The following is a 13750-nucleotide window of genomic DNA, read 5'->3' as shown; positions in this document are numbered from 1 at the left end:
ATCTTTTACAACTTCCCTTTCTCTCTGGAATTTCTCCCTCTTCTGTGATTATAGCAGCTGTAAAGGTAGACACCTGCTGGAGCATTCCAGAGTTAGGTATCCATAGCAACCCTCACTTATGCAAATACCCATGCCCCTGGGCCTATAAAAACTCTGTGAAATTTTTCAATAAAGGGGGTTTGATCAGAATCCAGACTTGCCCCCACTTCCTCGTGTCTTGTGTTCTCTTCTTCATACAGGTTGATTCTCTTCCTGAGCTTTAGTTGAACCCCGGTGGGCTGGACCACTGGCTTGGTGATAACTTTTATATTTTTATATAACAAGTTTGCCTTTAAGTAAACTCCCAACATCCTTAAGGCAGATTTAACTTGTAAATATTTCAGCTCCTAAACACCATGACACCACTTTACATGAACAGTAAAATCAGAAAGCATCCATATTTTTCTTGGTATTCATCTTTAGACCTAAAAAGTGGGTAATAAATTGGATTTCCATAAAATTTTACTACTACAATTCTGTGATTTCCTTTACCTAATTAAAATAAATAACCATACTACTGACAACTTAACTTTTAAATACGTGGAGGAAATCGACACTTCAGGATACTCAGAGGCAGAACATCTACCTGCCTATCATGCACAAGGCCCTAGGTTCAAGCCCCAATACTGAAAGAAAGAAGGAAAGAAACGAAAAGAAGGAAGGAAAGAAATGAAGGAAGGGAGCAAAAGAAAACAAGTGTTTTATATTTATTCCTCATAGAGTATCCTGCAGCAAGCATAAAGAGTGGCTGCTGTAAAATCATATTGGTAAGTATTGCCTTAAAATCCTGTTTACATAATTTTACATGTCCATTTCACTGTCCAGATACATAAACCCAAGGCAGCCTCTGGTTATGTTAACAGCAGGAGGCTGGGTAGTTCTGAAGATTCAGGCTCTGGTCTCCTGCCAACGACACAACATGAGGCTTTTAAAAGTAATTTGGTGCTAAGAATCTTTGAGGGAAGATATATCACAAAGTCTTCAGGGGACTGATGGACTCAGGTAGAAAATGCTGGGGACCAAAAGGCTCGCAGTTAAGGTAGTGTTTCGTTAGTTCATCTTTGGGAAACAGGAATGCAATCAGAATCACTTGTTATTTATCACTGGAAAGCAAGAGCCACCAAATCATTTCTTTCAGAAAAATACCTCTAAAGTTTGGGTGTTTTCAAATGTGCACTGTTAAGAGGACATGCGCAGTTGGCATCTGAGCATGAGCAATCTCAAGCTCGCTGGGTGTTCTCCCTGGCTCTGCTGTGCTCAGGCTCTTCTCATAAGCACACACGTTTTCATCGTTAAAGCAGGACAAACTCCTCTGTGCTAAATCTTTGGAAGTTTCTCTTTTCATCTTCTGAGAAAAGGTTTTCTTCACTGGCTGCAGAAGGTGTGAAGTCAAAGTCTCTGGAATGGCCATTTACGAAAGTGAATAATGGATATTTCTCCTTAGAGGAAATTTTCAACATCTGTAAGAGACAGCACAACGAATCACTCACTGGATGCAGCTGCACATGGTAGGGCCACAGGACAAAGCTAACCGTGTTAGCCCTGGCCTTGTCTTGTTCACTTCTCCCACTTACAGACCTCTAGTGTTACGGTTTTAACTGTCCTGCCTACAGGACTAAATTTGACCAGCACCGCACAGTTTACCCATAAAAATACAAGCTAGGTGACCAGTCCTCTCCACCCCACCGTCTCATTGCGCGTGATGGCAACACACACAAAAGCATCCGACACCACGTCACAAGGTCCAGTCTTATCTCAATTCTGCAACAACCTCAGAGTGACCTAGGGCAAAGCATTCTCCTTTCTCATCTATAAGAGACTAAGTCAGCCAACTTCTCTACACCAGAGAATTGTTTTTTAAAGACTAAAAGCAATAGTTTAAAGCTCTTTAAAAACATTTTAAAAACATTCAGCTTGAGGGCCAGTGAAGTGGCTCAGTGGGTAAAGATGCTTGCCACCAAGCCTGACAACCTGAGTTCAATCCCTGCCACCCACGTAGTGGAGAGAATGAATTCCCACAAGCTGTCCTCTGAGTTCCACATGTATGCAATGGCATGTGCATACTCACAATTATAAACATGTAATAAAAATAAATAGGTTTTGTCTTTCTAAAGATTACTAAAAATTTTGGTTTTGTTTTTAAGATTTATTTATTTAATATGTATACAGTGTTTTGCCTGCATATCAGAAGACAGCACCAGATCTCATTAGTGGTGGTTGTGAGGCACCATGTGGTTGCTGGGAATTGAACTCAGGACCTTTGAAAGAGCAGCCAGTGCTCTTAACCTCTGAGCCATCTCTCCAGCCGCCTATACTAAAAGTTTTGACTGAAATATTTCTGCTTTAATCCAGTCAACACGAAAGAGTGATCTCTTGTATAACAATGACACGCTGCCTCCTTACAAAAAAAGTAGCCCCTAAAATTGTGTGGAAGACCTACGACTATCACATAATATACATGTTTGTAAATTGCAGATTCAAGTGTACTTTGAACTATTTAAAAATCTTTCTGTTAAATAAATTCTATTAAAATGTAAATGATGTTCATAAAAATAAACAGAAAACTTTCTCTGAAGAATGTTTAGCAAAAATATTCTTTCCTCTCTTTTGTTTTTGAGACATGATGTCACTATGTTCCTGGACCGGCCACAGCTTCACAATGGCCCTGCCTCTGCTCCCCAAATGCTAGGGTTACGGGCATATACCAGCAGGCTCAGCAGAGACCAATAAGGACCATTAAAACTCTGCAAAGTTCAAGGTATACACAAAGGCTGCGAGAATATCAACTGAACATATATACATCACTAGTCATTGGTTAAACATTGTTTCTTATCACCTGTAATTTACCAAACACACATATATGTGCATGCATGCACGTATTACATTTGTAGGTTCTCTTGAAACATGGCTTGAATAGGTAGCTATGACTAAAGAAACAATGTTAAAAAATCTCAATGAGACATTTAACATAAAACATTGTTTGTTGTTGTTGCATGGAAACAAACCATTGTTAAAACAACCAAGTAATAAAAACATTAGAGTTGATGAAACCAAATCTTATAATTCATATCAGGCTTCTAATTTATACATTGCTCTAATTTATTTTATGTGCTTTCTACAGAAAAAGAGGATAAGGGCAAAAACTATGGAAAACAGAGAACAAGAGTCAAAAAGGTTTAGCACCTGAGGAATCATCTGCCACCAGCCACCGGTCACCAGCCACTAGCTGGGATATCTGCCAGACCTGCCTGTCATTTTACACCCATCTAATGTCACTTGCAGAGTCCAGTATCAGATGGACAAGTGTGCACATCACACTGCTTTCAGATCAACACAGTGCAGCTAACATTAGAATCTTCCAACTTTCCCTTCAAGACCAGAAAGGAGTCATGTGGGTCTGTTAGCTATGACCAAGATACTCATCAATTACCAGAATTAAATCTGCACCCGGGGAGAATGCCAGACAGAGAACTTTTACAGAGTGCACCTCCCTTCCTGCAATCCAAGGCCTCCTGTATAAAACCCATTGATTGCAGCTTTGAGAACTATCAGTGGCAAATCTTTCTGAGTTTATTTTAAATAATACTAAAGACTCTCAAATGAGAAATATATTAAAGGTTAGTCCAGGGGGCTGCGCAGTTAAGAGCACTGGCTACTTTTACAGAGGACCAGGATTCAGGTGCCAGCACCACATGGCAGCTCAGAGCTACTGATAACTCCAGTTCCAGGGCATCTGATGCCCTCTCTCTGCCTTCGGTTGGACACACGTGGGAAAACTCCCATTCACATAAAATTTAAAATAAAGGTTTATCCAAATTAGTTAAAATTCAATGTGAACATAAAACCTGTAGCACAGGAGTGGAGAGGCAGTGACTCAGCAGTTAAGAGCACTGGCTGCTCTTGTAGAGAACCCTAGTTCAGCTCCCAGCACCTATATGGCATTTTTGACTACCTGGAACTCAAGTTTCACAGAGCCCAATACCCTTTCACCTCCATAGGCACCAGGAACACATGTGGTACACATACATCCATGCAGAGAAGTACTCACATACATAAAATAAGAAAAAAATACACTTAAAAAAACCTTGCATATACATGTTTGTAACAGATTTTTTTTTTCTATGTCAAAGCTTGGAGGCAATCAAAAGGCTGTTGTTTTTTTAAAAATGAAAACAAATAAACTGTAGTAATCTAGAAAACAGAACATTAGTCTGTGCTAAAAAGAAATGAGCTATCAGAATACATGTAAAAACTTCAAATGCATGTCACCATGTGGGAAAAATCAATCTAAAGAGACTCCATACTTGATGGCCTCCGCTATTCAACATTTTAGAAAAAGGCAAAACATGGCCACAGTAAAAAGATCAGTGTCTAAGAGGACAGAGGATAAACAGGCACAGCAAAGAGGATTTTCTGACAGTTAAACTATTGCTTATGATATTAAAATGACATGTGTCTCAAGATATCAGTCAAAAGCTACAGAATACACAGCATACAGAGTAAATCTTAAAACTCAGGATTTGGGACAATAGCAACATGTCAATCTGCGTGTCTTGGTTGTAACACACACACGACCCCAACAGGGCAGAGTGAGAGTGCACACAAGGCAAGTGCAAGTTTCCTGCTCAGTTTTTGTGAAGCTAAAGCTAAACATTAAAGATTATCCAACTCTTATAAACACCATAGGGGCTGGAGAGATGGCTCAGAGGTTAAGAGCACTGGCTGCTCTTCCAAAGGTCCTGAGTTCAATTCCCAGCAACGACATGGTGGCTCACAACCATCTGTAATGTGATCTGATGCCCTCTTCTGTAATGCAAGTGTACAGGCAGGCAGAACACTGTATACATAATAAACAAATAAATAAATAAATCTTAAAAAAAAAAAGGAGAGTCTAGAAAATTCCAGCTGGCATTGTGGCGCATGCCTTTAATCCCAGCACTCAGGAGGCAGAGGCTGGTGGATCAATGTGAGTTTCAGGCCAGCCTGGTCTACAAAGTGAGTCCAGTCAGCCAAGGCTATTACACAGAGAAATTCTGTCTTGAAAATAAAAACAAAAACAAATGCAAATTAGAGACAAAATACCACTAAATTAACACTATCCAAAGTTAAATACAGTGTCAATTATTTAATGATCTAGGGGAAATTATCTTGTATTTTTTTAGATCTATTTTTATGTGTTTATGCAGTATGCTCTGTGTGTGTGTGTGTGTGTGTGTGTGTGTGTGTGTGTGTGTGCTGTATGTGTATGTGCCATGTGTGTGCACATGCACATGTGTATGTTATGTGTGTACAAGTGCTGGTGAGGGGCAGAAGAGGTCATTGGATCCCCAGAAGCTGAAGTTACTAGTGGTTGTGAGCTTCCTGACATGTTTTTTTTTTGTGTGTGTGATTTTTCTTGCCTCAAACAGTGGCACTATCAGGTAATATGCTTGTCAATAAAAAGAGTACCTTATCAGATCCTCTTCATCAGGTTGGGAACAATTTTAAAAAGGAATTTAGAAAAGGAATGTGAGGGAAATACAAATACTCCTATCACATTGCCAATAGGACACTGGAGCAGAGGGCTAAGTCCACTGGCTAAGCAGGAGTGCTGGCAGAACCTATGGAAAGCCAGCAGGTTTGCCCCCCAGAGCTGAGAGAAAAGCAGGGTAAAGACACAAAGAGACAACACGAAAAAGGAGAACAAACAAGATAAAAATGGCTGGCCATGGTGGCACACGCCTTTAATCCCAGCACTTGAGGAGGGGGAGGCAGAGGCAGGCAGATCTCTATGAGTTCCGGACCAGCCTGGTCTACAAGAGTCTAGGGCAGCCAAGGCTACACAGAAAAAGCCCTGTCTCTGGGTGGGGTGGGGTGGTGGTGGTAGATAAAATGAAGGCATTGTCTCAATTTCAAGAAAAATTCCTCAGCAGAAAAGAACTGGACACTCAATGAATAGGATCCCAGATGAGGACAGATGAAGCCAACAGTCACCGACTTACAGCAAAAGAGTAACCAGGCTGAGTACACTTCATAAACTTCATCTACTTAGTCTCAAGTCCAGAATGGTGTTACAGACAGCACTAACAGGAAAGCCACACAGCATATTACAGAGGGGCTGCGCATGCTCACGGATGTACAGCATATCAGAGCTGTGTGGTTGTAGCAGTTAGAATTCAAACTTGAGATCTTCCAAAGAAAGATGTTCTCTTTTGGGGGACAATAATGTACAATGACATCAAAGTTGTCAACAGCAACTCCCTACAGGAAACAGAGGTGTCAGCCTCCAGAACAAAAAAAAAAAGGGGGGGGGGGAGCAACAGATAATTTGGAGCTGGGCTCATCAACCCCAGGAAAAAAATTGGAAACACTGAAGAGGAGGGAAGGTGCTCCAGGAAACAGGTATGGAAAGACAGGAGTTAGGCAAGCTTAGCTTAACCCCATATGAGTCATCACTTTGCTCCTAAACAGAGAAGTCTGGGCACAATCAACAGATTTTAATATTTATATACATATTACTTTGACACATAGTAAAGTTAGCCTTTTGAAAAGCATATTTTGATTTATACATACTAATAGTACTAAATAAATAGACTTATAAATGTTACGATAAAGCCACAGCAGTTGCAGAAAATACACTGGACTAGGTAAACATATACTAAAAGACCTTCCATATAGCTCAAGCACTGAGCCCTGTGATGATGTCTAAGAAAAAAAATATTAACAATGTCTTTCATTCAACCAGTATTTATGACTCCTAGAATATGACAAGCAACTCCAAGCCCTGATAATTTAAATAAACTCAACCAGTTTCCTTAACTTTGCCATGGCAGTATTGCAATGGGAAAGACATGTGCATGCCAGAGGCATCAGAAGGCACAGACATGCTACATACATGTAAAATGAATGATAGCATATGTGCTGAGGAGACAAAACAGGTGGCAATTATATGCAGACACTTAGACGTCTAAGGGAGTATGATGAAGGTGGGAACATGAGCGTGTCCATCAGAGGAGAATTCTACGTACAGGGCAAATGCTGTGAACAGGAAGCGGGTCAGTCAACTGCAGTTGGACAAGAGGTGGGGAGAAGAGGGCAAGGTGAGGTCAGGGGCTGATGGCGGCAGAAGCAGCGATCCCTCTTGGGTCCCATAAAGCCTTATGGGTTAGTATGGGCTGGATGAGAAGTCACTAGCACATTCTTAATCATACTCTCATTTAAAAAAAGATTTATTAATTATTTTTTTACAATGTTCTGCCTGCATGTATGCCTACATGCCAGAAGAAGGCACTAGATCTCATTATAGATGGTTGCTGGGGATTGAACTCAGACCTTTGGAAGAAAAGCCTGTGCTCTAACCTCTGAGCCATCTCTCCAGCCCTTATTTTATTTTACTATTTTATGGGTATGGGTATATCGTCTGTCTGTCTGTGCAGTACATGTATACCATGGCCACGGAAGCCAGAAGGCAGTATCAGATCCCATGGAACTGCAGTTACTGGTGGTTGTGAGCCACCACGTGGGTGCTAGGACACAAACGCAAGTCCTCTAGAAGAGCATGGAGTGCCCTGAACCACTGAGCCATCTCTCCTGCCTCTTAACCACACTCTAAATAAAATCACTGTGGTAGCTGTATTGACAACAGATTGTAGGTGTAGCAAGGGGACTGGTGAGAAACTAGAGCAGATATTTCAGGGAAGACGTCATGATGGGCCTGAGTGACGAGAAGGGCCAGAAGTTACCACTCAAAGTACACGCTGAAAGAGAGACGAGAGAAGTCTCCAGTGCTTTGGACATAGGGTGTGAGGTGAAGAAAGATCCAGTTTGAGGGCAGGGCCCATTAAAACAGCATCACAATTTATAGAGTAACCAAATTCTTTCACATTTGCTGTGCTTCACTTTAGAATGTCTATAATTTATTTTAGTGACCATATTCCTCTGGATGAATATTACATAAATTGTAATAGGGCTCTTTCTATACATAGTACCTCTGGAAACATTCTAGTGAAATAAAAAATAAAAATAATTTTATGATTTTTAAAATGGATCTTTTTATTTTATAGTTAAGACTTACAGCTAAAAAAATAACTAAAGGCCACTTCATTGTGAGAGCCTGACAGAACAGTGTGTGTCAAAATAACTCCATTACAAAGTGCAACCCTAATGGATATGATAGATAAAATGGAGAGATAGATAAAAAGCACCATTGAAAATCTTCTGAAAGCAAACAAGATGAGCATATCTTACAAGTAAGAACCTGGTGAGGTGCAGTAAATCGGGAGATGCCACAGGCCAGAAGACAATGGGAGAAAGGGTTACGAACAGGGCCCTATGTCCCATGAGAACACCCTCAAGACAATTCATTGCCAAGGCTACTAGGTGGGGCTGGGCAAAGCAGGCTGCCGTGCCAGGGCGGGACAGGGCTCTCTGGCCTCCTAAGTGCAGGGATGCGGTTGGTGGGCCTCACCTTAGCGATGGAACTTAGGTACCAGCAAAGGGGGAAATTGAAATCACGTGCCAGCCACTAAAATTCAATAAGAATACAGTATTCTGTGTCACCTGATGTATACTTTTGACAAAGGTGGGAAATTTGAAAATCATGAGGAAACAGCAGATAACACCACCCTGAGGAACAAGCTATAAATCACCAAAAATGTCCTGTTTTGTTTTTTTGTTTTTTGAGCAAGTCTAGTCACTTTAAAAAGTACATGATCAAGTGATAGTCAAGATGGTGAATTTCTCTAGATTGAAGCAGATTCAAAATATGTAAAGGCCATGCACTGTTGTAACTGGTCCCCTGGCTACACAGTAGCAGGGCAGCCAGTAATGGCGGCACCTTCTAAAGCTCAGACGATCACGTGATAAACAACGTCACTTCTGTGATTTTGACAGCTGAAGTGAGCTTAGGATGAGCATGTCCTTGTTTGTAAGAGCTGCACACTCAATTATTCAAGCATAATAGTGCATTGTGCTAGCAATTACTCTCAAATAGTTCCAGGGCAGTTAACTGTATTATAATTTCAACTCTTCCTTAGAATTTCAAGTTGTTTCTTTTAAATAAAGGCAGAATGAAGACACACACAAAACTGTATTTTTCCATCAACAAGCAGCACAAACAAATGAGATAACGAAGAAAGCCATTAAGGAAGACCCAGAATGGCCCCAGACAGAAGTGGAGTGAGAGGGGACACACAGGGAGCACGGAGCACTACAAAATTTTGGACAACAAAGCACAGAAACAGAACACGAGGCAGGAAATAGTACCAGAGATAGAGGAAGCAACGATGATTATATAATTGTAAATGATTCAGTTGGGCCAGGTGAGGCGGTGCCGGCCTGTAATCCGACACTTGTGATGTAGAAGCAGAGGAACGGGAATTTGGGCCAGCATGGAGGCTCAGTGGACACGGGAGTCTCTGCCAGGGCTGACAGCCTGAGTTAGGTTGTGGGAATCCATATGGCAGAAGGAGGGAACTTGTCTTCTGACCTACATGTGTAGAAACACACACACACACACACACACACACACACACACACACACACACACACACCATACAAATAAGCAGTAAATAATATTTAGAGAGAAAGAATAGCAGGCTAGGCTCAGCTATTTAGTATTAGAGGCCAGCAGAGGCTACACCAGGCTATACCTTAAAAAAAAAAAATCAATTGTGGGCCTGAAGAGATGGCTAGGTGGTTTAGAGCACTTGTTGCTCTTCCAGAGGCCCCAGGTTTGACTCCCAGCACCCACATGGTAACTCAAACCACCTGTAACTCCAGTTCCAGGGGATCTGATCACCTCTTCTGACCCCCTCAGGCACTGAGCATGTCCAGGGAGGCACAGACATCATGTAGGTAGAGCATGCACACATAAAATAAAATAAATAAATCTAATAATAATTTTTGCTCAACAAAAAGAATTATTATTTTATTTATTAATTTATTTATTTGGTTATTCGAGACAGGGTTTCTCTGTTTAACACTCAGTAGATTCAACTGAAGAGTAAGACCCAATAATTGGACATTATTAATGATAGTGCCACAAAATATATAAAACACAGAGCAAGACAATATAAAGAAGAAACAGAATTCTATACCTCTAGGTGGAGACTTAGGCCCATCTAACTCAGGCTGAGGGACCTGGCAGCAGACGCTCTTACCCACTGACCACCTCTACCTGACCATCCGCTGTGACAAACGGCTGGCAGAGGCACTATAAGACTGACTTCGGCTCATGGTTTCAGTGTTCAGCCCATCGTGGTGAGGAGGCATTGAAGCAGGAACAGTTCTGCTCCTGGTGAAAGGGGGGCATGAGCAGGCTAGACCAGGAAAAGGAATGGGGCCAGAAATAGGACTGGAAGCCTGGATAATTCATCTATGTGGGGAAAATATATGGAAACAACTACGTGGAGGGCAGAAGTGTGACCGTTCTGGAAGAAATGAATGTTTACAATCTTTGGTTAAGAAATGTTTTGTTGATGTTAAGTTTGAAAAACCATAAAAACGGTTATTAATTTGCTGTCTTAAAATTAAAGACATCATTAACAAGTGAAATAGTAGCCTAGAATATATCTGCTACATACAAAGACAGCAAGGTAGGAGTGCCCAGATTTACAAAGATTCCGCAGGACTGGAGAGATGACTCTGTCATTATGGCACTTGCAGAGGACATGGGTTCAATCCCCCACACCCACATGGCAGCTCACGCCACCTGTAACTCGGTTCAAGGGAGCTGATGCCCTTCTCTGGCCTTCACAGGCACTGCATTGCATGTGGTATACCTACATACTGGCAGTTAGAACACCCATACACACAAAAATAAATGACTCTAGCCAGGAGATGGAGCGTGCCTTTAATCCCAGAACTAAGGAGGCAGAGGTCTGTGGATCTTTGTGAGTTCAAGGCCAGCCTGGTCTACAGAGCTAGTTCCAGGACAGCCAGGGCTATACAAAGAAACTCTGTCTCAAAAAACAAACAAACAAGCAGGAAGGCAGGCAGGCAGACAGACAGACAACTCTTTAAAAAAGAAAATACAAGTAGGATATTATTTGTAACTAAAACCTGAAATAGGTTCTGAGAAATAATCTAAATGACTATCAACAAGATTGAGAAATTTAATAACATACAAAGTAGTATATGATGTTTGTGGTTGTATAAAGTATGGGTACGATGCACTGATCCAACTTGAAAGTTACCAATAACAAGTAAGAAAAGAATACAACTGGGGAAGGAGCCACTTACACTGGATTTGTAACCAATTATAGTATATGTGTAATTTTTCATAAGCTCAGTGGTAGAAAACAGGCATTTTTCTTCCTATGTCTATATGCCTGACATTTAAATTATATCATTAAATCCATGATTAATGTGCTGCTCCCACCTGACATCCATGCTTCTCTACAATACTATGTCAGTGTCACTCATCCTGCAATGTTTCCCAGAGCAGGACTTCCTTAGCCGCAGGTGTTCTTGTGGCCTTCACCGCTTCCTCGGCTGTGACGGATGAATGCTTTTCTTTTCATATCACTTAAACAATCTTTTTTTTTTTTTTTTCAGAGAGAGACAGGGTTTCTCTGTGTGCCCTTGAATGACCTGGACTCACTTTGTAGACCAGGCTGGCTTCGAACTCACAGCGATCTACCTGCCTCTGCCTCCTGAGTACTGGGATTAAAGGCATCTGCCACCACGGCCTGGCAACAATTTTGTAAAATACATGAAAAGGGGAAATCACATGTTTACTATATCCATATTTTCTAATACGAAGAGAAATAAATATATGTATTAAATGTTCGTCTTTAGCGATGCCTGGAAATATAAAGTATCACGCCCTGGGTTAACTTACAAGTAGTTCCCCAAGTCTGGTGTAAAAGGTTGCTTTGTCAGAACTGAAGTCTCCAGCCCACACCCTTTGGGGTTCTGGCTAGGTAGTGAGGGGACAGAAACCCCGCCCTGTATGTACACTGGGCATCCATCAAAGTGGATCCCTCTCTGGGAATGCAGCACAACGCAGCTTCTCTTGGCCTCTGGCTGATCATTTCCTTAGCTTTAAGTAAGTTCCCTTCTTGCTGAGCAGTGGAAACTATGCGTACACTTTCCGGCTCAGCTTAAATATTACCATCACAATAAAATACTTTGACTTGGATATGCCTGCCATCTCTCTGGGTTGACCTCACTTCCTCCTTCATCAATCTATTTCTAGTTTCATATGGATGCTTATCATATTCAACACAATATATGTCTGCTTGTCATAAACCCCCGTAAGCATAAATGTTACTGGAGTCTGGAAGCTTTATGTCTCACTCTAAGCAGGAATTCCATCTCGGTCATGTTATGCTTTGTATGTAGTAGTTACGTACATACCTGGCCGACCGAACTCCATCCAATAAATTAGCATTTAATCACACAGCACAAGGAGACTATGCACCCACAGAACATTACAAAGTAAACATGGCACTCTAGGTTGCCTAGATTCATTTTCAAAACGAGAAAACAAAAAATAAAGCCCATTAGGAAAAAATGTCAAAAACAATTGGGTTGACTGAAAAATGCCAAATGCTGGTTTTAGGGTGTGTGTATGCTTACAACTTAGAACTGCCCAAGGAAAAGCAACTGAGAAAGTGAAGCTTTGACACTACTCGAAATCCATTAGCTTCAGGAAGTGGTTATGTGGCCTTTAGAAGTCCCGGTACTTCCGGAAGACACGTCAGGATGGCTTCCCTTCCCTTTGCTCTGATACATAAACATTAATCCTAATTGCTTTTCTGGTGAAGAAAGCCATAGCGGCTACTGTTGATCAGAAGGACCAGCATGCAGCTCCTCTGTAGATACTTTAGTTTGCCTGGGCCAAAGCAGCAAACTGCACACCTGTTTCAAACACACTTACTCTGATCCAAACAGAAAGTAAGCTAAGGAAAACACAAATTCACCTCTCTGTGGGAAATATCAATATCAACATCTATCGCCAGATTGCATAGATTTACATATTTTAGCACACATGGTATTTTACAAAGGATTACCAGCCAGAGCACCCACTGCCAACCCTGACCTCAGGAAGGAAGCAGTGAGGACCCCATGCTCTGCGCTGTTCACTGGCCTGCCTGCTGCCAGGGAGAGTGAGGAGGTGAGGGCTGTGGATGGGCAGAGGAAGGTCTCACGGATTTCACTTGCTCATTTTTTCTGTCACATTCCTGTTAAACTTCCCTTTTTTTCTTTCTCAAGACAGGGTTTCTCCGTGTAGCCTTGGCTGTCTTGGACTCACTTTGTAAACCAGGCTGGCCTCGAACTCATAGTAATCCGCCTGCCACTGCCTCCCTGAATGCTGGAATTACAGGTGTGCACCACTGTGCCTAGCTTAAATTTCCTTTCTTTCTTGGCAGGTAGAGTAAACTAAAATTCTCATTTGAAGCTCTAAACAATATTTTCATGCTAATTTTACATTGTTGAAGTAAGATGCTATCACACTATGCCTACTTTCCTGGATGAATAAAATCAACTGGACATTAGATGTTATAAAATCCCTATGACATGAGCAGGTCTAAGAAACCCAAAAATACCATTTTTCTTAAAAAATAAATAAAAGAAGCACCTGGACTAAAAAGAAATAAAATTTGACTCTATCAAATACTTCATTAATTTTTTTTACTCCTAAAGGAGTAAGTGCCCTTTAAAATCCTCTTCATATAGGATATAATCTCTAATTGCTTGCCCAAGGCCACAGTTAGCAGGATTTTTA

At 41.3% G+C, this 13750-nt stretch overlaps 1 protein-coding gene across 5 annotated transcripts in view; it reads right to left on the bottom strand.

The window, feature by feature from the left end:
* Positions 1 to 731: 731 nt before the first annotated feature.
* Positions 732 to 13750, bottom strand: part of ATG4C (autophagy related 4C cysteine peptidase) — a 51143-nt gene continuing 38124 nt past the window's right edge. For all 5 annotated transcript variants that reach the window (XM_084777201.1, XM_084777200.1, XM_084777203.1 and 2 more), the window contains one exon: positions 732 to 1499. In XM_084777201.1, the coding sequence (XP_084633327.1) occupies positions 1332 to 1499 (168 nt within the window). In that variant the 3' untranslated portion in view covers positions 732 to 1331. The remainder of the gene's footprint in view (positions 1500 to 13750) is intronic.

Source organism: Acomys minous (genome assembly GCF_964271855.1).
Source record: "Acomys minous genome assembly, chromosome: 1".
Taxonomy (NCBI): Eukaryota; Metazoa; Chordata; class Mammalia; order Rodentia; family Muridae; genus Acomys; species Acomys minous.
Note: the sequence above shows the minus strand (reverse complement) of the source record. Positions and strands in the feature narration are given on the sequence as shown.